The following is a 27702-nucleotide window of genomic DNA, read 5'->3' as shown; positions in this document are numbered from 1 at the left end:
ACAGTATTGGAGAATTTGGAATGTTTTAGGAGCATTATCACACACAAGTGAGTGGCTATGTGTTGGTAATTGTTATTATGTGTCAAAATGTCAAAACATTTGAAAAACAGAACCTAAGGATGTTCCAAGTGTTTTACAGGATCTTTTACATATCTATATACCATTGCCATGTGTGATATTGAATAAATGAATGAATAAATAAATTAACTATCTTCTGTGCAGTCTTATCCAAATGCATACAATTTGTGGAGAGGTTCAACAGTTCCCTCTAGTGAGAATACTATGGCCTCATACCAAGGGAGAGAGTATACTGTGCGAGTCTCTGCTTATAGCAGTTTGACTTCTTGTTTATATGTTGTGCTATTGTCACGGTACTCAGTATCACAACACTCAAGTTATCATGGCAAGAAACAAAACATGAAGCAGACAGATTTTCATGATGACAATCGATATTGGAAATAAACACGTAGCAAAGTGCATGCCCCGCCCACCTCAGGATTCCCCCTTTTCTAGCCATCATTTCCCTGTTTTCGTGAGGTGTAAATTCTCTTGTCACAGAATTGTTGCTGGATAGATTTATTTCAAAAGAAAATCACTGTAAATTTCAACTCTTGCTTGTACAATCATTGATTTTACAATCATGACTTTAACCACAACCTGCACAAACGATTTCTGTTCTGACCTGCTGTCAAAACTAGTTTCAAAAGGAATAGAAGCCTTGTGCCTTTCATATGTAAGGGAAAGGCATGGTATAGACCTTCCAATGAAATGCTTCATTTTGGAAATGGAACAGTTGGGTTCGTGGAGGAGAAGGGTGGCAGGGAGAGGGCGGATGCGTGGAGGAAACAAAGAAGACAAAGTCAGATGAAATTAAAAGACCATCGTGAACGGATAGAAACATAATGTAAATGGCTCATTTTAGCATTAGTATAATACATTAGTATAATACAAGAAGGGACAATTAATAGTCAAATATTTAAAAGTATTTGGGGGAAGGGGGATTGGGGAGCAAGGAATTAAATAATTTAAATTTGTCTTTGAAGCAATATTTAGCGATCACAATAAGAGTCTGGTGGTAGCCAGGTAAGCGTCTGAGCGTGATGTTTGTGTAGTCCCCACAAGAAAAGTAAAATAACAACACAATGGGGGGGGAGAGGGGGATTGGGGGCAAGGAATTGGTTAGAATGAGTGTGTGTGTTTGTTTTCCACAAGAAAAGTAAAATCCCCATTGTTTGGGGGTCTGAAAGTGTGTGTGTGTGTGTGTGTGTGTGTGTGTGTGTGTGTGTGTGTGTGTGTGTGTGTGTAAGGTGAGGTTCCAGGAGAGTCAGTGCAGGTGGTCAAGTTTTTGTCATAGTTTACCGATCCAGTTCAAGTGTTTTCAAGAGTCTTGTTCAACAGGCCTGTAAATATATATATATTTAAAAAATATATTCTTCAAATTTTCAAATAGTCCATTTATATTTTCCAACGGGGCTATACATTTGGGTGAGGGTTTTTTCTCACCTGAGTATGCTTGTTTCACTGTCAAAAATAAAAATGAACCCATCTAGTGTTCAGCTAAATAACAACACAATGTCGAATACAGGTAGCCTAGTCAAATAATGAACATCCAATCCCATAAACCATTACTCTCTCACGTTGGAATTCCATGTAGTTTAACGGTCCGTATGTAGCCAAATGTAGCTGCTGCTCATGTTGGTATCTGTACAGATGGTGCAAAAGCCAAGACAGGGAGACATAGTGGAGTGGGCCTGTGCGTGCAAGCAGTTGCTCCAGTTCACCACTTGTCTATTACTGTAATTTAAAAATATACTTCAAATTTTCAAATAGTCCATTTACACTGCAGCATCTGAACCCATCTCATGTTGGTGATGTGTTGGGGGAAGGGGATTGGGGCCACTGGGTACAGGCTCATGCAGCCAAGGGAATGTCCTGACAGCTTGAAAGACGTTTTGGACACTACAGTGAAAATGGTTAACTTTGTTAAAGCAAGGCCCCTAAACTCTCGTGTATTTTCTGCACTAGGCAATGATATTGGGAGTTTTGACCATGTGAAAATGGTTAACTTTGTTACAACACACAGAAGTGCGCTGGTTATCAAGGGGCAAAGTATTGACACGTTTTTTTTAAATTGAAAGAAGAGCTTAAAGTTTTCTTTACTGGCCATAATTTTTACTTGTCTGACCGCTTGCATGATGACAAGTTTCTCACACGACTGGTCTATCTGGGTGATGTTTTTTCTTGTCTGAATGATCTGAATCTCGGATTACAGGGTCTCTCCGCAACTATATTCAATATGCGGGACAAAATTGAGGCTATGATTAAGAAGTTGGAGCTCTTCTCTGTCTGCATTTAACAAGGACAACACACAGGTCTTTCTATCATTGTACAATGTTTTTGTGTGCAAATGAACTCAAGCTTATGGACAATATCAAATGTGATATAGTGAAGCACCTGAGTGAGTAGGGTGCGCAATTACGCAGGTACTTTCCGAAAACGGATGACACAAACAACTGGATTCATTATCCCTTTCATGCCCTGCCTTCAGTCCACTTACCGATATCTGAACAAGAGAGCCTCATCGAAATTGCAACAAGCGGTTTTGTGAAAATTTAATTTAATCTGAAGCCACTGCCAGATTTCTGGATTGGGCTGTGCTCAGAGTATCCTGCCTTGGCAAATCGAGCTGTTAAGACACTGATGCCCTTTGTAACCACGTACCTATGTGAGAGTGGATTCTCAGAAAAGAGTGGATTCTCTGAAAATTATTTAAGACGGAGACTCTCTCCCAATACAACCCAACATTGCAGAGTTATGTGCATCCTTTCAAGCACACCCTTCTCATTAACCTGTAGTGAGTTATTCACCATTTTCTATGAACAAATAAGGTTTTATATGTAAGATGGTTAAATAAAGAGCAAAATGATTGATTATTATTAGATTATTATATGTACCCTGGTCCTAGCTCTTTGTCACTTCCCACTTCCCACTTCCCACACTCATTCTTATGTTCAATAAATGCATTGTATAATGTGTGTGTGGCAGGCTTACAATGATGGCAAAAAACTATATTTGAGAGTGCACTGACCCTGGTGCTAGAAAATGCAGCTGGAGTTTGAATGTTACGGGCCCATGAAGAGTTTGGGAACCACTGCATTAGATATACCAAATTGAAAAACTCTGACCGTCATATATAATTTATTTTTAAATCTCACCCTAGTTTGTTCATGATCTACAGTATATTATTCAGAGCTTTTTTCTACTAGTTGTATACCAGATTCTGTTGTGGCATTTACATTTTTCACATCTATTTTTAGCTCTCTGGCTGATAAACATGTCCCTTTCAAGCAACTCAGAGTCAAAAAGCGAACTAACCCATGGTACTCTCCTGTACCATCAGACCTTCTCTTGATAAGAAATCAAGCCTGGGCCAAGGCTAGACAAACTGGCTCGTGAGCTGATTGCCAGCTACTTAGGCAATTGAGAAATAGGTGCACTGCCTCTGTTATTTGACGTGTGTACTAGTGTTATTGTCAAATAGTGTTATTTGACGTGTATCTTTTTGGACACACAAAGACCCAAACGGCATTCCATAGTATGTTGTGAAGCTAATAACAGTGACACTAGTACTGTGTAACTCCGGTAGGGCAACATCTGATCAATAGCACACTTTTTAACTTTAGTGTGTACTAGTGCTAGACCAGTCGCGAAAGCCAAAATCACACAAGACAGAGAACGGTTGATTGTCAAGGGCAATGAATTCCATTACCTTGGCGTTACTGGATTTCGCTTTTAAGTTGTCTCGCTGAAATTGTCTTATTTTTTAAAATAACTGCACGACTTGTTGACTGCTCGATCCACACAGCAGACATTGTGGGCTAGGTTAGGAGTGCTGTGTTGCAGGTGTAGCGCAAATTTTACGTGCCGTAATTACGTCATGTACCTACTGTGCGTTATATAGATATGCACGTCAGCTTTGACATCGTTTTTTCACATCGGCGTTAAACTAGACATCTGGCCGATTCCGATGTTGGCATTTTTAGCTAATATAGTCTGATTCCGATATGTTCACCGATATATCATGCATCTCTAGAAGAAAGATATTTGTTTCTGGCCATTTGAGCCTATAATCAAACCCACAAATGCTGATGCTCCAGATACTCAACTAGTCTAAAGAAGGTCAGGTTTATTGCTTCTTTAATTAGGAAAACAGTTTTCAGCTTTGCTAATATAATTTAAAAAGGGGTTTTCTAATGATCAAATAGCCTTTTAAAACGATAAACTTGGATTAGCTAACACAATGTGCCATTGGAACACAGGAGTGATGGTTGCTGATAATGGGCCTCTGTACGCCTATGTAGATATTCCATAAAGAATCTGCCATTTCCAGCTACAATAGTCATTTACAACAATAACAATGTCTACACTGTATTTCTGATCAATTTTATGTTATTTTAATGGACAACAATGTGCTTTCCTTTCAAAAACAAGGACATTTCTAAGTGACCCCAAACTTTCACAGGAAGTTTAAGTGAAATTATGTACAGTTAAGATTTGTCCATAGGAACAAAAACCAAAGAAAGAGGTATTTTCAACATCTGTAAAATGTATTTTCAACATCATGTATTTTCACGTAGACCCGAAAGACATCTTTCAACGCCCGTAAAATATGCATTTCCAACATCCTTAAATTACGTACTTTCAAAGTCTTTTTGGCGATGTTCAATTTGAGTCCTGGTTGCTGCCAACATTTCTCAAGATAATTTTTTCCCTTTAAGTATTATCATCAGTAACAATAAAATCTATTCTTTGAACAGACTATGGCCAAGTTATCTATTTCACAATAATTTTGGAAAGTATTTTCACGTTACTATTGCGGTAATTTACAGGTAACCAGAATAAAGGAAATACTTGCGTAAATCAGGGATGCAAACAGGGCTCTGAAGTGCATATGCTCCTACATATTTTGCTAAGCGATCTGACATTTTATTTTGGAAGCACCAGTGAGACCAGGAAAAAAATCACCCAAATAATAATTCTTGTAATGATAGGCTTCACTGTGCAGTTGTTTCCAAGTGCCCTAGAGAAAAAAGTGTGTGCAGATTCATTCATTCCAAAGCCTACATGTAAAGAATATTAAAGAATGCATCAGAGATTTGTATTTCTTGCAACTTTCTGAAGACGTAACGGCATGGGAATGCCTGTCTACCACTTTGTGTAGCCAGTTAGCGATGCTGAAACAGTCTTTTCCATAAAACCTTCCAAAATTAAATATTAATAACTGCACAAAGTAGGCAAATCATGATGGTTTGTATCACTCAGGGGGTCTTTTATTTAGCAAACTCTGCTATTGAGCATGCAGTATAGAAACACCTCCAGACTCTTGAGGTGTACAATCAGGGACGTCATGCACCCCAAAAATCTAAGGGGGCATAGAGAATCTCGTATTTTCAAACACCTGAAACAGCTTTTTCCTGCAATCAAGAGCCATAATCAGTACGCTTAATTCTATGTAAAAAATATGTATATTTTTCTGCATATCTAAGCATACCTCTTGAGCTGTCTGTATCCTCCTGACAGGTGGTTATTTAAAAAAAAATAATGTCATATGCTTCTCTGCATCTCTGCTAAAATCTGGGGAAAAGATTGAAAGGAATGAGTCTTATTCAGTACATTTAGTTATTCCTTGCTTTTCTAAAGTCTACCAACCTTGCCACAGGATAAGACACAGGTAACTGCCAAAATAATGGAAACACTTGAGTAAATTAGGGATACAAAGTATATTGAAAGCAGGTGCTTCCACACATGGTTCCTGAGTTAATTACGCAAATAACATCCCATCGTGCTTAGGGTCATGTATAAAAATGCTTGGCAGACCATTATTTTGGCTACCATAGCTATGCCCCCATAGAATGACAAATTGCTCCATCCATAGGGCACGAGTGGTCACTGAATGGCTTGATGAACATGAAAACATGCCATGGTGGTCTGTCACCATTATCTGAACCAAATTGAACACTTATGGGAGATTCTGGAGCGGTGCCTGAGACAGCGTTTTCCAGCACCATCAACAAAACCCCAAATTGTGGAAATGTCTCATGAAAAATCCCTCCAATAGAGTTCCAGACACTTGTAGAATCTATTCCAAGGTGCATTGAAGTTGTTCTGGCTCATGGTGATCATGGTGAACTCCCTATTAAGATAATGTATGTATAGTAAATAGTACAAATAAAGAAAAACCCTTGAATGTGTAGGTGTGTCAAAACTTTTGACTGGTACTGTGTATATAGTACCAGTCAAAAGTTTGGACACACCTACTCATTCAAGGGTTTTTCTTTATTTTTACTATTTCCTACATTGTAGTATATTAGTGAAGACATCAACACTATGAAATAGCACATATGGAAACATGTAGTAACCAAAAAAGTTTTAAACAAATACAAATATATGTTATATTTGATATTCTTCAAAGTAGCCACCCCTTGCCTTGATGACAGCTTTGCACTCTTTGCATTCTCTCAAACAGCTTCATGAGGTAGTCACCTGGAATGCATTTCAATTAACAGGTGTGCCTTGTTAAAAGTTAATTTGTGGAATTTCTTTCCTTCTTAATGCGTTTGAGCCAATCACTGATTAGGGATATGTGTTATGACAAGGTAGTGTTGGTAAACAGAAGATAGCCATATTTGGTAAAAGTCCAAGTACTTGTAATTTAACATGTTTATTGTTTGTCTATCTTTTTTATGTATTTGTCTACAACAAGTTTATATATGTTTACAACAAGCAAGGGGAAGATATCAGAATAGGGGTAATGGGGAATAATAACATATTGTACGGAATACATTTGTACTGTAGTGAAGCCGTCTCTAGAGTAATGCAAGGTCTCTTTCATGATCATGTGAAACGACAATTGCTATGGAAATGCTGGGATGTGTTTTTCAATGATGTTAAAGGTAATTGTGATGCAACGATGACGGTGATACGATATGGATTACAATTATCATCATGAAAATTAAGGCTATACGCACTACATGTTACACACATAGACACTCAACCATGCAAATTGGCGGAGTTATTATTTACACATTATAGTCTTACTCTTATACAGGCATCGTACACACTCTCACTAAATCACATCAAATGTCATACATATCAACCTACTCAGATTTACTACACACATAATATCTTGTCTCAATTTTCTAGCATCTGTGGCATTGGCTCACAGGCAAACAGGCAAGGGAATAAAACAAATATTGCTAGAACCTATTTCTTGAATTAAAATATCAGACATTTGAAATCTCTAATTCTGACCGTCATATAACTCTGATGGTAGTAACTTTACAAGCACTAATTATGGTCAGACTGAGAATAGTATCTAGTTATGGTAAGGGGTGAAATAAGTATAGCCAGTTATAATTGTAACAGTTTAGCAGATTATAAAAAGAGAAGATCAGTCTTTACATGGCTAAAAGAAAAGGAAAACAACATATACTGTTTACAGGTGTCACACCCTGACCATAGTTTGCTTTGTATGTTTCTATGTTTTGTTTGGTCAGGGTGTGATCTGTGTGGGCATTCTGTTGTGTGTCTAGTTTGTCTGTTTCTGTGTTTGGCCTGATATGGTTCTCAATCAGAGGCAGGTGTTAGTCATTGTCTCTGATTGGGAACCATATTTAGTTAGCCTGATTGGTGTTGGATTTTGTGGGTGATTGTTTCCTGTGTTAGTGTTTGTGCCACACGGGACTGTTTTCGGGTTTTCACTTTGTTGTTTTGGTTATGTGTTCAAGTTCAGTTTTCTAATTAAAAAGCAATGGAAAACTACCGCGCTGCATTTTGGTCCTCCTCTCCTTCGACACAAGAATCCCGTTACAGAATCACCCACCACAAAAGGACCAAGCGGCGTGGTGACAGGCAGCGGCAGCAGGAGCAGCGCGAGGAGTACTGGACATGGCAGGATGAGTTGGATGGAAAAGGACCCTGGACACAGCCTGGAGAATATCGCCGCCCCAAAGAAGAGCTGGAGGCAGTGAAGGCGGAGAGGCGCTGGTATGAGGAGGCAGCACGGCGGCATGGATGGAAGCCTGAGAGTCAGCCCTAAAAATGTCTGGGGGGGGGGTACACAGGAAGTGTGGCGAAGCCAGGTAGGAGACCTGCGCCAACTTCGTGTGCTTACCGGGGGGCGAGAGAGACCGGGCAGGCACTGTGTTATGCTGTGGAGCGCACGGTGTCCCCAGTGCGGGTGCATAGCTCGGTGCGGTACATACCAGCTCCGCGTATCGGCCGGGCTAGAGTGGGCATCAAGCCAAGTGCCATGAAGCCAGCTCTACGCATCTAGTCTCGAGTGCGTCTCCTTGGGCCGGCTTACATGGCACCAGCCTTGGGCATGGTGTCCCCGGTTCGCCACAACATAGCCCAGTGTGGACTATTCCACCTCGCCGCACTGGCAGGGCGACCGGGAGCAATCAACCAGGTAAGGTTGGGCAGGCTCGGTGCTCAAGAGCTCCAGTGTGCCTGCACGGTCCGGTCTATCCGGTACTACCGCCACACACCAGCCCTCCGGTGGCAGCCCCCCGCACCAGGCTGTCTCTCCGTCTCATCCCTACAGGTGCTCCCGTCTGTCCAGTGCTGCCGGAGCCTTCCTCCTCTCCAGTGCTGCCGGAGCCTTCCTCCTCGCCAGCGCTGCCGGAGTCTCCCGCCTGTCCAGCTCTGTCGGAGCCTTCCACCTCGCCAGCGCTGCCGGAGTCTCCCGCCTGTCCAGAGCTGCCAGTCTGCAAGGAGCTTCCAGTCTGCATGGAGCAGCCAGAGCCGCCAGTCTGCATGGAGCAGCCAGAGCCGCCAGTCTGCATGGAGCAGCCAGAGCCGCCAGTCTGCATGGAGCAGCCAGAGCCGCCAGTCTGCATGGAGCAGCCAGAGCCGCCAGTCTGCATGGAGCAGCCAGAGACGCCAGTCTGCATGGAGCTGCCAGAGCCGCCAGTCTGCATGGAGCAGCCAGAGCAGCCAGTCAGCATGGAGCAGCCAGAGCAGCCAGTCAGCATGGAGCAGCCAGAGCTGCCAGTCAGCATGGAGCAGCCAGAGGCGCCAGAGCCCCTCAGTCCGGCGCTGCCAGAACTTCCGCCCCTCAGCCCAGAGGCGCCAGAGCCCCTCAGCCCAGAGGCGCCAGAGCCCCCGCCCCTCTGTCCCGAGCTGCCCCTCTGTCCAGTGGGTTCATTTAGAAGGGTCGCCGTGGTTAGGAGGCCCAGGAGCGGACAATGGGGCGGACTAAGACTATGGTGAAGTGGGGGCCACGTCCAGCACCAGAGCCACCACCGCGGACAGATGCCCACCCAGACCCTCCCCAATAGGTTCAGGTTTTGCGGCCGGAGTCCGCACCTTGGGGGGGGGTACTGTCATACCCTGACCATAGTTTGTGTTGTATGTTTCTATGTTTTGTTTGGTCAGGGTGTGATCTGAGTGGGCATTCTATGTTGTGTGTCTAGTTTGTCTGTTTCTGTGTTTGGCCTGATATGGTTCTCAATCAGAGGCAGGTGTTAGTCATTGTCTCTGATTGGGAACCATATTTAGGTAGCCTGTTTGGTGTTGGGTTTTGTGGGTGATTGTTTCCTGTGTTAGTGTTTGTGCCACACGGGACTGTTTTCGGGTTTTCACTTTGTTGTTTTGGTTATGTGTTCATGTTCAGTTTTCTAATTAAAAAACCATGGACAACTACCGCGCTGCATTTTGGTCCTCCACTCCTTCGACATAAGAATCCCGTTACAACAGGAAACTCACTCTAAATCCTTAGATGAAGATGTGTGGGAAAAGGAATGGGGTGGTGAAATAATTTTCTGTCATGGACAAAGGAACTCAAAAGTTGTGATGATATTAATGAACAAAAATGTAAATCTGAATGTGCAAATAGTTAGGAATGATTCGCAAGGAAGGTGGATCTTTTTGAATACGAAAGTGGACGAAAAAGAGATTTGGCTCACAATCTGTGGATTCTATTCGATTAGATAGAAATTGCATGTTAAACATCACAGCATAGTTGAAAGATATGGTTGCGTAGAAACCCGAAGAGGGTGGTAAGCAGAGATAGATGGGATGGGCTGAGGGAAGCTGAGGGTTGGTATATGGAACTGGAGACAAGTGGGAGTGGAGTTTCTGTGTGGGAGAATGATGGTCAAAGATTCAAGTTTTTTTTAAAGTAAAAATACAACATAATAAAAAGTATGTTTGAATGACACTTGAGGGGCAGTGTTTTTACAACTAATGCCAGGTTGCCTGAGGCTGATGCCGTGCAAGTGTTTGTACACATGCATATACACACACTCTCGTGCAAATAAATGCATACAAGAACATATACATACATGTAATAGTGCCAGACATGCACACAAACATATACAGTTGGCATTGCTGTTATGATTTCAGATGTCCTTAATGTCCTTTGTTTTTGTTGTTATTTTTTTGCATTGTTGTTTGCTGTTTTCTTCTGTCTTTTTATTTTATTTCTTTAGTTAATTCTCTTGGTTGTTGGTGCATTGGGGGGTTCTTGGGGGTGAGGAATGGAATTAATAAAAAATATATATTTTTCTTGTTGGGGGGGGCTGTGGGAGGGGTCTCAGATGGTTGAGGGGCAGCTATTGGGGAACTGTGTGGGGATCTTGGAGGGTTTGGGTTCACGTTTTTTGTCCTGATGGGAGATCTGTCAACGTGCCCTTGAGCAAAGCATTGACCCTGTACGCTTCTGTGTGTCACTCTGAATGGGAGTCTGTTGGATGACTGGTATGATGACGTAGTTGTTGGGCGGCTTAACTGTAGGTATATTGTAAGTTTCGAGTATATTCAATAAAAAAAATTAAATTAACAAATAAAAATAAAACAACTCAAGACATCAGTCAGGAAGTTAAAGCTTAGTCGCAAATGTGTCTTCCAAATGGGCAATGACCCCAAGCATACTTCCAAAGTTGTGGCAAAATGGCTTAAGTCAAGGTATTGAAGTGGCCATCACAAATCCCTGACCTCAATCCTATAGAAAATGTGTTGGCAGAACTGAAAAAGCGCTTGCGAGCAAGGAGGCCTACAAACTTGACTCAGTTACACCAGCTCTGTCAGGAGGAATGGGCCAAAATGCACCGAACTTATTATGGGAAGCTTGTGGAAGGCTAACCGAAACGTTTGACCCAAGTAAAACAATTTAAAGGCAATGTTACAAAATACTAATTGAGTGTAAGTAAACTTCTGATCCACTGGGAATGTGATGAAAGAAAAAAAGCTGAAATAAATTATTCTCTCCACTATTATTCTGACACTTCACATTCTTAAAATAAAGTCGTGATCCTAACTGACTTTAGACAGGGAATTTTTACAAGGATTAAATGTCAGGAATTGTGGAAAACTGAGTTTAAATGTATTTGGTTAAGGTGTATGTAAACTTCCAACTTCAACTGTATATATATATTCAAAAGTTTGGGGTCACTTAGAAATTTCCTTGTTTTTGAAAGAAAAGCATTTTCTTTTGTCCATTAAAATAACTTGTCCAGAAATACAGTGTAGACATTGTTAATGTTGTAAATGACTATTGTAGCTGGAAACTGCCATTTCTGGGAGGAATGGCCCTAGCCCTCACCCTCTGATCCAACAGGTCCCAGACGTGTTCAATGGGATTGAGATCTGGGCTCTTCACTGTCCATGGCAGAACACTGACATTCCTGTCTTGCAGGAAATCACGCACAGAACGAGCAGTATGGCTGGTGGCATTGTCATGCTGGAGGGTCATGTCAGGATGAGCCTGCAGGAAGGGTACCACATGAGGGAGGAGGATGTCTTCCCTGTAACGCACAGCGTTGAGATTGCCTGCATTGGCAACAAGCTCAGTCCGATGATGCTGTGACACACCGCCTCAGACCATGACGGACCCTCCACCTCCAAATCGATCCGGCTCCAGAGTACAGGCCTTGTAACGCTCATTCCTTCGACGATAAACGCGAATCCAACTATCACCCCTGGTGAGACAAAACCGTGGCTCGTCAGTGAAGAGCACTTTTTTGCCAGTCCTGGCTGATCCAGCGACAGTGGGTTTGTGCCCATAGGCAACGTTGTTGCCGGTGATGCCTGGTGAGGACCTGCCTTACAACAGGCCTACAAGCCCTCAGTCCAGCCTCTCTCAGCCTATTGGGGACAGTCTGAACACTGATGGAGGGATTGTGCGTTCCTGGTGTAATTCGGGCAGTTGTTGTTGCCATCCTGTACCTGTCCCGCAGGTGTGATGTTCGGATGTACCGATCCTGTGCAGGTGTTGTTACATGTGGTCTGCAACTGCGAGGCGAATCAGCTGTCCGTCCTGTCTCCATGTAGCGCTGATTTTGGTCATCTCACAGTACGAACATTGCAATTTATTGCCCTGGCCACATCTGTAGTCCTCATGCCTCCTTGCAGCACGTCTAAGGCACGTTCACGCAGATGAGCAGGGACCCTGGGCATCTTTCTTTTGGTGTTTTTCAGAGTCAGTAGAAAGGCCTCTTAGTGTCCTACGTTTTCATAACTGTGACCTTAATTGCCTACCATCTGTAAGCTGTTAGTGTCTTAACAACCGTTCCACAGGTGCATGTTCATTAATTGCTTATTGTTCATTGAACAAGCATGGGAAACAGTGAAACGCTTTACAATGAAGATCTGTGAAGTTATTTGAATTTGTATGAATTATCTTTGAAAGACAGGGTCCTGAAAAAGGGACGTTTCTTAAAAAAAATGTTTTAACCCCTTTTCACCCCAATTTCGTGGTATCCAATTGTTAGTAATTACTATCTTGTCTCATCGCCACAACTCCCGTACGGGCTCGGGTGAGACGAAGGTCAAAAGCCATGCGTCCTCCGATACACAACCCAACCAAGCCGCACTGCTTCTTAACACAGCGCACCTCCAACCCGGAAGCCAGCCGCACCAATGTGTCGGAGGAAACACCGTGCACCTGGCCACCTTGGTTAGCGCGCACTGTGCCCGGCCCGCCACAGGGGTCACTGGTGCGCGATGAGACAAGGATATCCCTACCGGCCAAACCCTCCCTAACCCGGACAGCGTTACGCCAATTGTGCGTCTCCCCATGGACCTCCCAGTCGCGGCCGGCTGCGACAGAGCATGGGCGCGAACCCATAAACTCTGGTGGCACAGCTTGCACTGCGCCACCAGGGAGGCCTGGATGTTTCTTTTTTTGCTGAGTTTATATCGTCAGCATCTCCAAGATTTGATGTTGTTCTCCAACATTTTTTTAAGTTGGGAGCACCAGTGCTATCAATGATTATAATGTACAAAGTATATTGAAACCAGGTGCTTCCACACAGGTGTGGTTCCTGAGATAATTAAGCAAATAACATCCCACGATGCTTAGGGTTATGTATAAAAATGTCCAGTTGCCCATTATTTTGGCTACCATAGCAAGAAGAGATTTCAGTGGCTTTGTAAGAGGGATCTCAAAGTTTAAAGCGTGTGTGTGTGTGTGTGTGTGTGTGTGTGTGTGCGTGCGTGCGTGTGTGCGTGTGCGTGTGCGTGTGCATGTGTGTGTGTGTGTGTGTGTGTTTTCGTTTGTTTTAACACCACCGGTGCATGTAATCTCCCATTAGTAATGTTTTACGAAATCCAATTCCAACACACAGCTTCGTGTAAAATTCTGCCTGTTGATTGCAATTGGCCTTTATGGTATAAAATAAAGGTGGCATGTGTTGTTTCAAAAAATATTTGAAATTACCTGAATTCCTGAATTCCCACCAAAATTCCTGGATATTATTGATTTCATGTCTCTCATTCAAAGTGCTCTGTAGTTTAGTTGGTAGAGCAAGGCGCTTGCAATGCCAGGATAAACTGGATAAACCATAAAAGTGCTAAATGGTATATATTATACATTATATATATACACTGCTCAAAAAAATAAAGGGAGCACTTAAACAACACAATGTAACTCCAAGTCAATCACACTTCTGTGAAATCAAACTGTCCACTTAGGAAGCAACATTGATTGACAATAAATGTCACATGCTGTTGTGCAAATTGAATAGACAACAGGTGGAAATTATAGGAAATTAGCAAGACACCCCCAATAAAGGAGTTGTTCTGCAGGTGGTGACCACAGACCACTTCTCAGTTCCTATGCTTCCTGGCTGATGTTTTGGTTACTTTTGAATGCTGTCGGTGCTTTCACTCTAGTGGTAGCATGAGACGGAGTCTACAACCCAAACAAGTGGCTCAGGTAGTGCACCTCATCCAGGATGGCACATCAATGCGAGCTGTGACAGGAAGGTTTGCTGTGTCTGTCAGCGTAGTGTCCAGAGCATGGAGGCGCTACCAGGAGACAGGCCAGTACATCAGTAGAGGTGGAGGAGGCCGTAGGAGGGCAACAACCCAGGAGCAGGACCGCTACCTTCACCTTTTGCAAGGAGGAGCAGGAGGAGCACTGCCAGAGCCCTGCAAAATGACCTCCAGCATGCCACAAATGTGCATGTGTCTGCTCAAACGGTCAGAAACAGACTCCATGAGGGTGGTATGAGGGCCCGACGTCCACAGGTGGGGGTTGTGCTTTACAGCCCAACACCGTGCCGGACGTTTGGCATTTTCCAGAGAACACCAAGATTGGCAAATTCGCCACTGGCGCCCTGAGCTCTTCACAGATGAAAGCAGGTTCACACTGAGCACATGTGACAGACGTGACAAAGTCTGGAGACGCCGTGGAGAACGTTCTGCTGCCTTCAACATCCTCCAGCATGACCGGTTTGGCGTTGGGTCAGTCATGGTGTGGGGTGGCATTTCTTTGGGGGGCCGCACAGCCCTCCATGTACTTGCCAGAGGTAGCCTGACTGCCATTAGGTACCGAGATGAGATCCTCAGACCCCTTGTGAGACCATATACTGGTGCGGTTGGCCCTGGGTTCCTCCTAATGCAAGACAATGCTAGACCTCATGTGGCTGGAGTGTGTCAGCAGTTCCTGTAAGAGGAAGGCATTGATGCTATGGACTGGCCCGCCCGTTCCCTAGACCAGAATCCAATTGAGCACATCTGGGACATCATGTCTCGCTCCATCAACCAACGCCACGTTGCACCACAGACTGTCCAGGAGTTGGCGGATGCTTTAGTCCAGGTCTGGGAGGAGATCCCTCAGGAGACCATCCGCCACCTCATCAGGAGCATGCCCAGGCATTGTAGGGAGGATATACAGGCACGTGGAGGCCACACATACTACTGAGCCTCATTTTGACTTGTTTTAAGGACATTACATCAAAGTTGGATCAGCCTGTAGTGTGGTTTTCCACTTTAATTTTGAGTGTGACTCCAAATCCAGACCTCCATGTGTTGATAAATTTGATTTCCATTGATAATTTTTGTGTGATTTTGTTGTCAGCACATTAAATTACGTAAAGAAAGAAGTATTTAATTAGAATATTTCATTCATTCAGATCTAGGATGTGTTATTTTAGTGTTCCCTTTATTTTTTTGAGCAGTGTATAATCATTCTGATGTAATTATGTAATGGTTTATGTGCAGTCAACATTTGATACATTTTCAAAATCCAAAAAGTGTTGAATATCTTGCTCCATTATACAGCTGTTAAATTTATCAGAACTGTATTTTTGACCTTGTATACATTTTGACGACCCTTTCTAAAACAACCGTATGTTGTCATAGAATCACACGTTTACCTTCAAAGCTACATAACATAGTATATTACATAAAGCAGGTTGCTGTGACGACAGCAATTTGAGTCTGCGTCGTGTTGATTGGTAACCTCACTAATCAGTTTGAAATGTCTCTACCCGCACCATAGAGTTGCTAGCTTTACGGTGGCGCAGCTGGCTAATATGTTGTCAAGAGGGCGGTCACATGTGATTGCGAGACAGAGGATTCGAGATCACTCCCAGTGGCGGGAGAAGTGAGAAGTGCTTACCTGTAGCAGTTGTTGTGGAACTTGTTGTAAGAAGACAGTGTGATGAGGCCTCCCCAGGCTGCTGACAGAGAGAAGAATATCTGGGTGGCAGCATCCTTCCACACCTAGAGTAACACACACTCACTGTTAGACACAGAAGGATGGGTGGAGAACTGTGTGTGTGTGAACGCATTTGTCTGTGAGTCTATTTGTGTGCCTGTGCGCACTTACGTGTGTGTATGTATACCTTAGCATCATTGAGTTTCTCCCACTTGGGTGTGATGAAGTAGAGGATGCCGTCACCAGCCCCTGGGAGGGTCACTCCTCTGAACAACAGAATGACCAGAACCACATAGGGGAACGTAGCTGTGAAATACACCACCTAGGAGATGGAAGAGGAAGAACAAAACGAAGGGAGAGTTAGCAGGTTGTGTGATAATGCACTGATTCAACAATTTTAGTTTAAAAACAAACCCACTAGAGAGCAACATTACATATTAATTCACAGAACTAAACACTTTATTTTATGGTTCTGGGATTTCACAGAGGGAAATTATTCAAATCCAAAGGAGGTTAAAGGAGGTACCACATGAGCAGAGAGAGAGATATTTCTCTTACTTTCCCTGATGACTTGATTCCTTTGGCCAGGGAGAGGTAGACTATCAACCAGGCCAGCAACAAGCAGCCTGCGAGGGGCCAGCGGATGTCTCCAGGGTACTCTATCCCTTTGGAGATGTGCAAGACATTATACCTAGAGAGAGAGAGGGAGAGAGAGCGAGAGAGGAAGAGAGAGAGAGAGGGCGAGAGAGAGATAGAGAGGAGGTTATTTCCCAATCACATAAAACAGTTATTTCAGATCTGACATGTATTATTCCTACATGTCAATCAATAGCGGGAAATCATCGTGTCTATACAGCCCAATAACTGTGGCCTAATTATGTTAGAAAGGAAACCAACATTTACAGTATAGTATGAGAAATCACAAGTATCATCAGCCAGCAGGCCTACTTCAAACATAGAACCTCTATGTAAATATGATGCAAGTTATTATTATTATTATTTTTTTTTAATTACTATATTTTTATTGAATAATTTTTTAGCTGTTGTATTGTTTGCAAGGAGAGCTTGCAAGTATGCATTTCATTATACTGTGTACACTACACTGTATCCTTTGCATATGAAAAATAAACTTTGATTTGACTTACTTGAAGTACTCCTCGCTGGGGCTAACGTAAGTTTTGTTATCCGGATAGGTCATGTTAACCAGTTTGGTCAGGTTTCCAATGGCTTGAGCCGACAGGCAGAACGAGCTGTTCTTTACAGAGGTGATGTTTTTATCATGGAGGATGCACGTGTCTGTCACAACCAGGACAGACAGACAGACAGGTTTACATTCACTGTATCGAATCAGAGAAAATAAATATCTCAACAGTGACAGACAGACAGACATCTTTATAATCTGGTTTAAAAACTGTATCAACTCACAATTTTCTCAGGTGGTGGGTATAATGTAGAATAGATTCTTTCCCAGCATGTTTTATATGTGTAATGGTTATTTTTCTGGTAACAGAACTGTAAATACCAGTTATGCTTATTATGAAATAACCTTTTTTCCCCAAATGTAAGCGTACACTTAGAATAAACGTAGAAATGTTAATCATGTTTGACAGAGTAGATCTAATTTCCCTTTGTATAATCATCATAAGTTTGTTATATTACCAATGAAACCTACGGGTTGACACAGCCTCAATGCCAGTGCAGACTCCTCAGAGGAGGAAGGGGAGGACCATCCTCCTCAGTGAATTTCATTTAAAAAATTAAACATTTAAAAATGTATCCTTTTTAGATAACACTATACTAAATATAATCACGTCACCAAATAATTGATTGAAACACAATATTTTGCAAAAAAGGTCTACAGTAGCCTCAACAGCACTCTGTAGGGTAGCATGGTGTAGCTGGAGGACATCTAGCTTCCATCCTCCTATGAGTACATTGACTACAATACAAAACCTAGGAGGCTCATGGTTCCCCCCCCCTTCCATAGACTTACACAATAATTATGACAACTTCCGGAGGACATCCTCCAACTTATCAGAGATCTTGAAGCATGAACTGACATGTTGTCAACCATTTCAAAGGATCAGAGAATTAATCTAATACTGAAAGCATAAGCTACAGCTAGCTAGCACTGCAGTGCAAAAAAAATGTGATGAGTAGTTGACTCAGAGAGAGAAAGAAAATAGTTTTCAACTAATTAATTTCTTCCTAAATGAAGGAGAAGCAAGAGAGAAATAGAGAGAGACATTTATATTTAGTTATATTACCTATGCTGCCTATGATGTTACTTTAGCTAATATGGTGACAATGATGTAGGCTGTGTGTAGGGGTTTGGCTTGGAAAGTTTTTTTTGCCTGGTCATACAGCTGATGTATTGTGCATTGAAGTCCACAAGTGAAGGGAAGAGGTGAAAGGAGGAGAACACATAACGTAGATGCGAGAAGGAATACAATGTGGCTGCTATGAAACTGAGAACTGTATTTACCCATGATCAGGGGTGTAGCAGTCATTTTGGCCTGTTTATGAGTTGTGTATATGTTGTCTGACAAGGGTTGTTCTGACTTGTTTTGTACACTAGAGAGCACTATATATTGGGGTCATGGGTCACTGGTCATGTGTGCATATAGGTAGCACAGGTGACCAGGACGGTTTATAGCACAGGTAAGAGGAGAGCACATACAGTTCTTACCGTATAACATAGATGGCTTATAGAATGCATCTCTCTGCACCTTTTGTGTAGGAATATGGGTTTTGGAGCTATTTATATTTATATACGCAATAAATGGGAACGCCATCCCAAAATAGTAACGTTTGGAAAGCTGATTTTTATGGACGCGTTATGGACAACTCTCTCCTGTGCCAGAGGCAGTTCATAGGGGATCGCCACAACAAGGGGTGTATTAATTCAGCCGATTCTGTTGAAAACATATTTCTTAAACAGAAGCAAGTGGAAGCAAAACGGGGATAAACATAACTGAATTTGTCCAAAAGAAACTCTTGTTTGCAACTGTTGGATTAATGATCACACCCACTGCCAGCTAGATGCAGGCAAGAGTGTGCAAGGCGGTATTGAATGCCACTGTCTGTACATGTGTCACATCAAATTCTTCTCTCGACCTGTGTGCACCTACGTTGTAAACTTTCATTCATAGGCTAGGTTGTAGCAAACCTCATGATGGGTATAGGGACAATTTGAGTATCATGTAGTAGCCTTAACCTATCGCTGTTACATTAAACTGGGTGAATGGAATATGAATGACAGTCATCCAATATGCTGAAATAGAAATAAGGCCATGCTCATTAAAAAAAATCATCTGAAACGGCACTGACCGCCACTGATCAATGCTATTCAAGAATACAGAGGAGAAAGACCAGGGAGAGTACAGTTACTGTAATTGGCCAGGAGAGGGCAGTCTGGCGCACACTGCGGCACTGCAGCAACTATACTACAGTAAATGTGTCAAGCAAGCAACTTTTGTGCTGAATTCACTAAAATGCAACAGACAAAACAGACATTTTCTTAATCAAATTTCGATTTTTATTTTTTTTGCCCCATGCAACTGGGAGAAAATTATCCGGTCATACTGGGAGCCTTTCTTTTATCAATGTATCCTCTTTTTTAACAATAAATTGTAGCCCAATGTAACCTAAAAACAAATTACTCACAATTACACCAGTGGAAAAACTAATTTGTCTACTTAGCCTACACCTTAATATGGAAAATACACATTTTGTGCTCATGACGTGTTTAGGGTAGAATAAAGATATAATCAGGAGAAAAAATATCACACATGTAACCTACACACAGTTGAAAAAAGAACTTGAGACCCACAGAAGAAATATGAAAATCTATATAATAAACCTAGTAAGCAAAAGTAGCACTTTTGGATGTAAATTAAACTCGAAAACATTGCTTAAAATAACTGGCCACTCGACACTAAAGGTTAGGTTACAGAAAGAGACCTTAGCTGAGGGGTGCGTTGCGCATTGCGCAATGGTGATGGGATGCCTATGTGTATGTGTGTGCGCGCATGCATGATAGTGTGTGTGCGTTCTGGCGCATTGTGGTCGTACCTAAGAGAAGCATGTCTTTGTCCTTACAGTCCAACGTGTTCCACTCGTTCTTACAGTTAGCCCATGGCAGTGAGCCCTTCAACGAAGCGAACAGGTAGTACAGTGTCCAGCACATAATAATGTTATAGTATATGGCTATCAAGACAGATATTATCAACATGGCAATCCCGCAACCTAAAATAAATAAATGAGACGAAATATATAAATTACTCTTAAGCAGGAATAGCAGCTTGATCAAAAGTTATTATATCACAATAAGTAGTTTTCATTTTTTTCTGAAGTTAGAGTATGTTACAAGTTTTAAATACGTTACTTTATGAGTTTGGATCGCAGCCTGTATATGCGCAGTTTACCTTGCAGAGCCGGGATGGCTTTCCACACGGACACGGGGCCCTGGCTGGCAAACTGACCCAGGGAAACCTCCAATAAAAAGATAGGGATCCCGGCGAGGCACAACATTATCAAGTAGGGGATCAAAAAAGCACCTATATACACAGGGAAACGGGGAAGCATTTCAAAGTAGCGCACAGGTACAACTGAAAAGAGATTACTCAAACTTGGCACACATGATTTAAACAGAAGGCTATTATAGACTTAATTCGACTTCCTTTCTCATGAAATAAAGATATTATGTATAGCGGGTAATAATGAAATAAATGTGACATATTACTAGGGCTATCTTCATTTCAATTTAGTTTGGTCTACACTCTATGCATTATTATATTGTAGTTACCTTATACAACTAATTAGGCTACATGCAAGGGAAGCAAATAAGTATAACACCTGCGTTGTAAACCTTCATTCATAGGTTAGGTTGTAGCAACCTCATGATGGGTATAGGGAAAATTTGTGTATCAGTATCATGCCTTAACCTATCGCTGTTACAATTTAACTGGGTGAGTGGAATATGAATGACACTTCACCAATATGCGGTAATAGAAAAATGCTAATTTAAAAAATCACGTGTTATACTTATTTGCTTCCTCTGCATGTAGCCTAATTAGTTGTATAAGGTAATGAATGAGTGTAGACCAAACTAAATTGAAATGAAGATAGGCCTAGTAATAATAATAATCATAATAATATACATAACATTTTATTTACAGATCTGATTATCAATCATAAAGCCTAAATAAATGAACTTAAATCCACGAGAAAGAGTAGTCTCCTGGAAGCTGAAAAATAATGTTAGCTAGACGCGTTCTGTAACTATTTAGAACATTTGTCATAATAAAAAGTCACCTATTATCTTTGAGAAGAAAAAGCAAACAAACAGCAAACTCAAGATTATGTTTTCCGAGACTCATTTCAACTCCAATGATATAGCCTAGCATGTGAATTAATTAAAGTAATGTATTTTCGTTTGACAATATTAAAATACGTTAAGCATTGTTTAAACAATGGCAAAACAACCATACAAACCATCCAGGATATGAACACAATTAAATCGACTTATTCCCATTGTGTTCCTTGAATTTAATTAAATCGTCAATTTCGTTCATATCAATTATGGGTGATGCCAAACATCTAAATCTATCATCGTGGAGCAATGGAATATCTATGTCAAATAACACTGATAAATGTTGGGATACGTTTTATTAATTTTCCGCATTTAGATGCTTGTGCATTTACAACTTTAGTGACATTTGCAGTGCAGGTACATTCTCAACTCAACACTCCCCTTACCTCCACCATTTTGGAAGGCAAGGTATGGAAACCTCCACACGTTTCCCAGTCCCACGGCATAACCAACCATGGACAGGATGAAATCCAATTTATTAGTCCAGTTTCCCCTGGCCTTATTCTCATCTCCACTCTCGTCCTCCTGGGAAAAACAGTGGATTTTAGTGGTTTCATGTACATTAAGTAACCATATTGGACTTCAATTTAGTATAGCCTATCATCAAAACGTCTCAGATCCCAAACCCCTTGCCTTTCTGGGCGAACGATTCGTTTCGTTATTCGATCTATTAAATTGGCCACAAGTGTAGGCTATTTGCAACAGTCAGAAAATACAAATGCACTCCGCTTCAACGCACACAACAATCCCGGGAATACCACTATTTGATTGATGCGAGCATTTTGAAACATGACAGGACAAATTCATCTGAATATTCATAAATAGGGATCATTCAAATTTCCTCATTTCTGATTCCGTGCCAAGAGGGGTAGGAGAGAGGGGTAGGGAGACCGGGACCAAGCTTATCAATGGAGCACTGTCAGAAAGGCGCACGGGCGGGAGACTAGAGTGAGAGGAGGGAGAGAGGAGGAGAGTGGCGAGGAATGCCCTCGCGGGGATTGGAACAATGGGCAGAATGCGCAGCCTTATGTAACCCATTGCCAAGCGCTGTCATGGGTTTACTGAGACCAATCCCGAGAGAGCATGATGCGGGGTTTCTATCCCTCTTTCTATCTATACCTGACACATGGAGCAGCGCAGTGCGGGGGGATATACCATTACCGTACGCTGATACACAAAACAACCATTTGACAGTAGGCATATTCCTTTATCTTACTGCAGTGGGAAGATTCTTTCCATTCAGCACTTTCAGGATGACGTTTTAGACCAACTTCTGGTGACAGAATTGTATCAAATAGATAGCCAAAGGCAGTGTCAGAACATCGAAATCGATAGCCTACCTTTTTCGTTCTATATTTTGATAATTTCCTACAATAACTGGGAATTATTCTAAACTATTATATTGGTGAATTCTATTCGATTTACAGACAATTGCAACCTATGCATCTGGCCCTCGCAAATGGAAACTCACTTGAATAGGCTATATAGATCATATTCTCTCAAATCACCCCTCGGCGTCAGGCTCCAGAGCTGCACTATCTCAGGAGTCCCATGGGACCGTAATTACAACTTCTCAGCCGCAGCATGTCACCCCCACCTCGGCCTCCTTGTCCGTGAAAGACCCGATAACACCACAGCCAATTCTCTATCTTAATAGGCAATACAGTTTGCATGTCAGATAGATCACTATTCTCTCCAAACCGCGGTTCGTCTTGTAATCCAGAAACCCCCCTCTAAGCTCTCCTGACCCCGGTTGGGCTATCCTCCCGTATCGAAATAATTCGTTTGAGCCCACTTACCCCCGTCACCGCGCCGGGATGAACAGACGTGTTGCCATCTGCGCCCAGAATGATGGTGGTCTGACTCATGGTGGTCCAGTTGCCCGACGCATTGTTTTGATCCCCGGTAGCTCTAAGCGGGTCCCCGCACTGGACAGGGACAACCCGGGCAGCAGAACCACCAACTGAGCTGGTGGAATCCTTACGTAAGGCCGAGTTCGCAGCCACGGATCCAGGCACCGCCGGAGCGGCATTTTTAAATGTTCCATAGACTTTACTGACTTCTCCCGGTTTATTTTCCGTGGGACAGAAAGTTTTGCTCTCGTTGGATGGTGCTGGCTGAGGGGCCGGGTAAGCGGCGGACGTTTGGTTAAGGGCATTATACGGTTTGTTTGCTGAAACTCCCACCGCTCCCTCCGGCTGGTGCAACGGTTTAAAACCGGTAGGAGCATTGGCCGGCTGTTTGGTCATCTCTCTCTGGTCGGAGAAATCCTGCAAAATGTCATTTACAGATGAGGCTTAGCACACAAGACAAGGGATAAAACAAATATAAAAAAAGGTTTTACAAACATAAACACTTTAAGATGCATTTACCAGGTCGGTGTTAGCACTACTAGGCTATGAATTGAGAATGAAATTATTTTAGCGCTACTATGTTCAGATCAAACCTATAGGTTAATCACCTACAATAAAAACGAATGTAGCAGCGGTGGTTGTTTCTGCAGTATTTTAAAAGCCCTTTGTCGCATGTTTTGGCTCCGCTGCTCTGGGCTTCAGATCACGGTTTGCGGGAGTTTGCTTCTCCTGTTCGCAAGATTCTTTAATTTTACGCCCCATTCCCCCCATGTCATTCAGCTCCACACAGCTACTGATTTTTATGGGCAATAGACAAGCTGCCGGGCTCTTGACAGCTCCCCTCTCCCTGGCAGGCATGTATGATCACTGGCACCAGGCTACAGCTCTGAGAGGACCCGGGCGTGCAGAAATACAAATAACTATCTCCGCATATATTGCCTAACCAAGAGGAAACAAAGCAATATAAGAGAGCGCGGGATTTCTAAACACAAACGTGCTACATTTAAATTTAAGTCAAAAAACATGTAAAAAGAGATACCGTTTCTGCGTGTTTTATCTAGCACCTTGCATATAGGCTATTAAAAGGACACGCTCTGGTTTCGTTTCTCTTAAATTGAAAACAAATACATTCAAGACAAATAGCCCTACTTGAAGTCCTTGATTGGAAAATATCGAATGAAATACAAGTGTTTTCGATTGAACTTAATGTATATTTTCTCAGAGATTGCAAAGTGAATGCAAGTTGTGAAAAGTTTTTGCACAATGGACAACGCGGCTACTAAATATAACCATTATCCAGCACGCAGTTTGAATAAATGAAAATATTTCAACAAAACGAACTTAGGCTGCTTCAACCATTTAGATAAATAAGATAACTTGAATGACAAATATAATGTAGAATTCAAAAAAAGAAACAAAGTATTTAGCCTACTCACCATTTGTGAAGATGCTTAAGACGTGCTGACGTTGAAAAACAGCTGTAAAGAGAACTGGAAGAAGTAGGAGTGAATTTGGAGTTAGTGTAAAGCTTTCTATACCTCAGTGGGAAAGATTGGGTTTGCGTCAGTGCGGAGCAAGGTGCCCTTCGCTTGACATTTTCTTGATAATAAGAGTTTGATAAATCATTGGCCTTGGATTCTGATTTTTAAAGCGACACCGGGCGAAGACGCGCAGGATCGTGCCCATGTTGTCCACGCACATGCCGCTCAGTGTGTGCGTGTTTGGACTGACTCATTCACCAGCTGATTAATAATACACTTTTCTCTAGGGCATGTGTACGTACAGACGCGCTTGGGAGGATTTGCACGTAGGTTTACATACATTTTGGGGATGGAGAATGCATGCAAGCACTGCAATTCGTGAGCGAAAATGTACCATTCGTGGGAGATACGACGACACTGATGGGGAAACTATTTCGTTCAATGGTTTCTATTTTTGCTAAACTATGGGGTTTATTGTGTTGTAAATATACCTACTTTGCGTTTATGCTATTGGACATTTCTTAAGAAAGTAATATGTTGAAAACACTGAACATGTAGCTTAACATCTAGTGTCATATATTACTTCTTTGGCCTATATTTTAATATTAGGAACACATAATTATATAGGCTACGACATATGATTATCAATATTAAAATGTGACTTTTCGTTTCCATAAAGCCTGTGTTAGTAAATATTTTTTTATGGGCTATTCAGTTTGGGCTATACTGTATATTTATCAAAAGTTATAAATATCCACCATAACAATTATTTACACCATTATCCTTGTACAAATATTTCTGAAGTGTGTGATGACAAACACTGCAGACTGCCGCAACGTATTTTTTTTAAGCCTCCGGGCTATATATAGGCTTTACTATGCTTCAAGGAATTTAAGCACACATGCGATATAGGGTTATACGTTTCTGTGTGCGTCACCGAGACAAGCACTGATCAAGTGTAGAACAAAAGTGGGCGAGGTCTTCATGAAACGACTGAAGCTACTCATTTGTTAATCTCTTACGCAAGAAGGACACTTTATTTTTATTTTTACACGTGGTCATTGGGGTATCGCGCAACACTGGAGGCTTTGGAACTTTCCCAGCACCACAAATAGCCTGCCCTAAAATACTGCATTGCGCACGGCATTGTTCAGCTTTTTCATTCCTTGTTAACGAAATGTAGCCCTCATTCAAAATTGGTTCATTCTCGTGCGAAAAATACCCGATGAGCATCCTATTGTGTTGTTATTCAGACAACTGTTATGCAACCAACCCTAACCCCTGAGAAAGATAAATAATCCGAATAACACCCAACCCGGCTGAAACGGTCCACCGACCTCGCAGTGTCTACGAGCGCGTCACTGTAGTCCGCGTGCCTTATTAAATGTGCGATAATCACCTGCATGCAAAGCTGCGCCCGTGTGGCGAGCGCACCTCGTAAATCTGGGCCATAACAGATAAGGGCCTCTCGCTGCAAAATTAGCTGGCTGCTCCAAGGTTTAATTACTTTGTCAACAGGGAATAATTGTAATTGATTTTTGCCCCTCTTTCCTGTACTTCTCACACCTTCCCCAAGACACAGAATGGGAGACCGCAGGAGACGTACTTTGAGTTCCCACTGTGGGGGAACCTTTTTGAAATGTAGGGTTCCTCGATGAACCTTATTGAAAATAAAAATAACAAAGGATTAAAAACCTTAAGTTTTTGAACATTTTAGTATTAACGACATTTAGCAATAATAATAAAAAAAATAATAGCCTAATAATAAATATAATGTTGTGTAGACCAATGTTGACATTTTAATTTGGTCTATTAAACATTAAACAACTATAATAAAAATGAAAACAATAAATCCAAAACAAAACAACAAGCCCATACTTTGGAGCAAACACTTAAAAAAATGAATTTATATTATCCATATATTCCATAGATATTATATTTGGAAAGTTTAAGATCTTGAAGTGAGTAATGGCGTTACTTTAATGTAACACTTCACACATGGAAAGATTTGATTTGTGCTAATCAAATATTCACCAGTGTGACAGCAAGGTATGCTATAGTCCAAATTCTGATTTAAACCAATTACATAACCAGTGGTTACCAACCACCACAGACAGATGAAGGCATGGAGTTGCATAGTCTGGGTGATGCCCTGGAGAACACCCTATTGCCAAAACGGTGGAGGTTGGATTTGGAGATGATGATATCAGAGGAGGCTGGTGGGAGGAGGTATAGGAGGACAGGCTCATTTATGGCCCCCACTGAAGGCCAGGCACTCTTTCTTTGGCTCAGGCAGAAAACATTGTTTGATGTAGTGATATTTCAGATAATCTGTAAGCAAGACATGTCATGGAAATCAAGTGGCGTTGGCATGTATTTGCACTATTGTTAAAGTTTTGTTGGTGACCTGGTATGCAGATTACTGCAAATACTGAGGACACTGAGTGAAAAGGAGGAAAGGACATTTTAAAAAGGGCCATTCATGAAGAGTGTGTGTGTGTGTTACAAGCATCAATTGGAGTTCTGGACAGTTATAAGTGAGCACAGCTGTGAACATTTCAACTCCTGTGAATTGTTGAAATAGAATGTCCATATAATAGGAGAGCATTTCATATTTTTTTTATTATAGCAGAGCTATAATTCTATAATGCAACATACAGTGCCTTCAGAAAGTATTCACACCCCTTTACTTTTTCCACAATTTGTTGTGTTACAGCTTGCGTTTAAAATTGATTAAGTTGAGCTGCTGTGTCATTGATCTACACACAATACCCCATAATGTCAGTGTAATTTTGTTTCTAGGACATTTTAGAAAGTAATAAAAAATGTAATGCTGAAATGTCTTGAGTCAATAAGTATTCAACCCACTTGTGCTTAATAAATTGCATAATAAGTTGCATGGACTCATTCCGTGTTCAGTAATAGTGGTTACATAATTTTTTTATGACTATCCCATCTCTGTAGCCTACACATACAGATAATTGTAAGTTCCCTCAATCAAGTAGTGAATTTCAAGCACAGATTCAACCACAAAGACCAGGGAGGTTT

At 41.8% G+C, this 27702-nt stretch overlaps 1 protein-coding gene across 1 annotated transcript in view; it reads right to left on the bottom strand.

The window, feature by feature from the left end:
- Window positions 1-23287, bottom strand: part of LOC135554230 (sodium- and chloride-dependent glycine transporter 2-like) — a 48432-nt gene extending 25145 nt beyond the window's left edge. Inside the window, exons 1-8 of the mRNA XM_064986395.1 lie at window positions 23115-23287; window positions 21707-21852; window positions 20374-20505; window positions 20021-20194; window positions 17092-17242; window positions 16505-16637; window positions 16134-16268; window positions 15908-16011 (exon numbers count right to left, since the gene is read on the bottom strand). Of these exons, the coding sequence (XP_064842467.1) occupies window positions 15908-16011; window positions 16134-16268; window positions 16505-16637; window positions 17092-17242; window positions 20021-20194; window positions 20374-20505; window positions 21707-21852; window positions 23115-23188 (1049 nt within the window). The 5' untranslated portion in view covers window positions 23189-23287. The remainder of the gene's footprint in view (window positions 1-15907; window positions 16012-16133; window positions 16269-16504; window positions 16638-17091; window positions 17243-20020; window positions 20195-20373; window positions 20506-21706; window positions 21853-23114) is intronic.
- Window positions 23288-27702: the final 4415 nt, after the last annotated feature.

The sequence above is a fragment of the Oncorhynchus masou genome, chromosome 2, assembly GCF_036934945.1.
Source record: "Oncorhynchus masou masou isolate Uvic2021 chromosome 2, UVic_Omas_1.1, whole genome shotgun sequence".
Classification (NCBI taxonomy): domain Eukaryota; kingdom Metazoa; phylum Chordata; class Actinopteri; order Salmoniformes; family Salmonidae; genus Oncorhynchus; species Oncorhynchus masou.
This window is presented reverse-complemented; position numbering and strand designations above follow the sequence as displayed.